This window comes from Aplysia californica, unplaced genomic scaffold (genome assembly GCF_000002075.1).
Source record: "Aplysia californica isolate F4 #8 unplaced genomic scaffold, AplCal3.0 scaffold00110, whole genome shotgun sequence".
Lineage (NCBI taxonomy): Eukaryota > Metazoa > Mollusca > Gastropoda > Aplysiida > Aplysiidae > Aplysia > Aplysia californica.
Genome location: NW_004797380.1, coordinates 1361792 through 1364046, shown reverse-complemented (window position 1 = coordinate 1364046; position 2255 = coordinate 1361792). Strand labels below are relative to the sequence as shown.

At 39.7% G+C, this 2255-nt stretch overlaps 1 protein-coding gene across 1 annotated transcript in view; it reads right to left on the bottom strand.

Annotated features, from left to right (window-relative positions):
* Nucleotides 1–1983: 1983 nt before the first annotated feature.
* The window catches only part of LOC106011419, a 5122-nt gene continuing 4850 nt past the window's right edge, over nucleotides 1984–2255 (bottom strand). The window contains exon 2 of the mRNA XM_013080993.1: nucleotides 1984–2003. Within this exon, the coding sequence (XP_012936447.1) occupies nucleotides 1984–2003 (20 nt within the window). The remainder of the gene's footprint in view (nucleotides 2004–2255) is intronic.

Here is a 2255-nt window from a genome sequence, read left to right as displayed (position 1 = left end):
TAACAATACTAATACCAATTTTTAAAAAAATAAAAAAAAATAATTGCATTTATATAGCGCATACTTATTCTTTGCAGCATGCTCTATGCACTTTACAACTATTATTACCCCGGCAGGCCCTCTGAGAACACTCAGAAACATTCTCGGCTTCCACCGAAGCATACAATGCAAGCTGCGGATTTCACGCGCTCAAACACTATAAAAAATATGACAAGATCATTCTCTGACCTATTTGTGCTGCAAGTGCTGTAAAATTGGTGTCATCCGGTTATTGACGTAGAAGGCACTGGAGGGAGGGGGTGGGGGGTGGGGGAATCCCAGCGTGTTCTCTCTTGTCTTTACCATGTTGTTCATTTTATTTCCTTTAGTTAGAAATGAAAGTGAGGCAGCGTTGTGGAATCAGGCTCTCGTCAATTTTTGGGCATGTAGAGTTATTGGTATCATCTTAAAGCTTGTTCACTTGTCTTTATTTGGATGAAAAAAGTATCCATTTATCTTGAATATAAGTCGAGATATTTGCGCAAGAATGAGGTGGGGGTCACTTGTTTTCAGAGGTAAAATTAGTGAGAAAATGGCCGCCAAAGGTTAGAAGTTATTTACTTCGCTTAAGAGTCCGTGGTAACTGAAAATTTACATTTTCTGTGTTTTTAATGAACGTTTTTCAGAAAAATCCACACAGAAATGAATTCTTTAATGGGCATGAATGGTGTTAAGCTAAAAAACAAAAATCGTAAAAATTCATTGACCTGTGGAAAAATGGAAGTTTCTTCATTTTGATTATTTTGACGAGCGCCTGATTCCACCACGCTGCCTCACTTAATGTTGTCAAGTAGGACTCATCCGAATGGAATGACTGAAGTGTGTTTTGATTGGTGCCATCCGGTGGTATGTTCGTACTAGTTGGCGGGTGCTTTGGTGTGGTTTGCTTCTTCTTTCCTATCAAACATCTTTAGTTTTAGTAAGACATTTACTCCGCTCGCTAGTGCATAAGGTCACATGAGGGTCAGAAGATTAGAGGTGTTACAAGAGAGTAACAAACATAAAAAAGAAGGAGGGAAGATAAAGACGATAGATGCTGGATAGGAAAGAAGAAGCAAACCACACCAGAGCACCAGCTAACCATCCACATCAAACATCTATCGTTCTTATCTCCCGTTCTTCTTTTTTAAAATGTTTCTTCCTCTCTTGTAACAGCTCTAATCTTCTGACGCTCATATGACCTTAAGCAGTTACGAGAGCCGTAAAACCACTTCTAAAACAAAACAAAAAACTAAAACTAAACGAGCATTACACTACAGAGCCAAGGTAACAGCTTGTGAGAAAGCCACAGTTCATTTCATTGGTCAGTCACTTTGCATTTAACACTGCTTTTACTTTTAAAAAGCCATAAGACTAACCTAGTGGACACGGTGAACATCATACGCCTTAACGTAATGTGATAAATGTACTCTCCACATACCCAACATAGATCGTGGGGGGTTGGCGGGAGCTCTGTTGTGGCTTGCTTCTTCTTTCCTTTCCTATCAAACATGTATGGCGTATGGTTGACGGGTGCTCTGGTGTGGTTTGCTCCTTCTTTTCTAATACAAATTTGACGCCCTTTTCTCTCCTCCTCCTTTATTGTGTTTGTTAATCTCAAATAACACCTTTAATCTTCGGCACTTATATAACTTTATTGTGTTGCAAGTGCCGTAAAACACTTAATCAAACTAAAACTAAACGAACAATACGATAAAGAGTCAAGGCAACAGGATGAGTATGAATGAACGCGTGTTAATTTTATTGGTCAGCCACATTGCATTTAAAACTGCTTTTACTTTTAACGAGTTGAGACAGCTCAGCTATAAGACGAACTTCGCAAAGTCCTTCATCATTCGCCTTATCGTGTGATAAATGTACCACGTCATAATATAAGCAACATAAATCCTGGGTGGTTGGTGGGAGTTCTGCAGTGGCTTGCTCTTTCTTTTCTTTTCTTTCCTATCAAAGACTTATGGCTGGTGCTGTGGGAAAGTGTTAGAAACCTCAAGTTAAGTCACAGGTTTTGTGCTCACTCAAGTACCTTAGAACAATAATTGATACCCTCCTTGTACTCACGAGGAACTTTTTATTTCCCACGTAATATGGTTGTGTGTATGTGTGTGTGCGTGTGTGTGTGTGTGTGTGTGTGTGTGTGTGTGTGTGTGTGTGTGTGTGTGTGTGTGTGTGTGTGTGTGTGTGATGTATGAGCGATCAAGAAAACGCAAGCAGTGCAC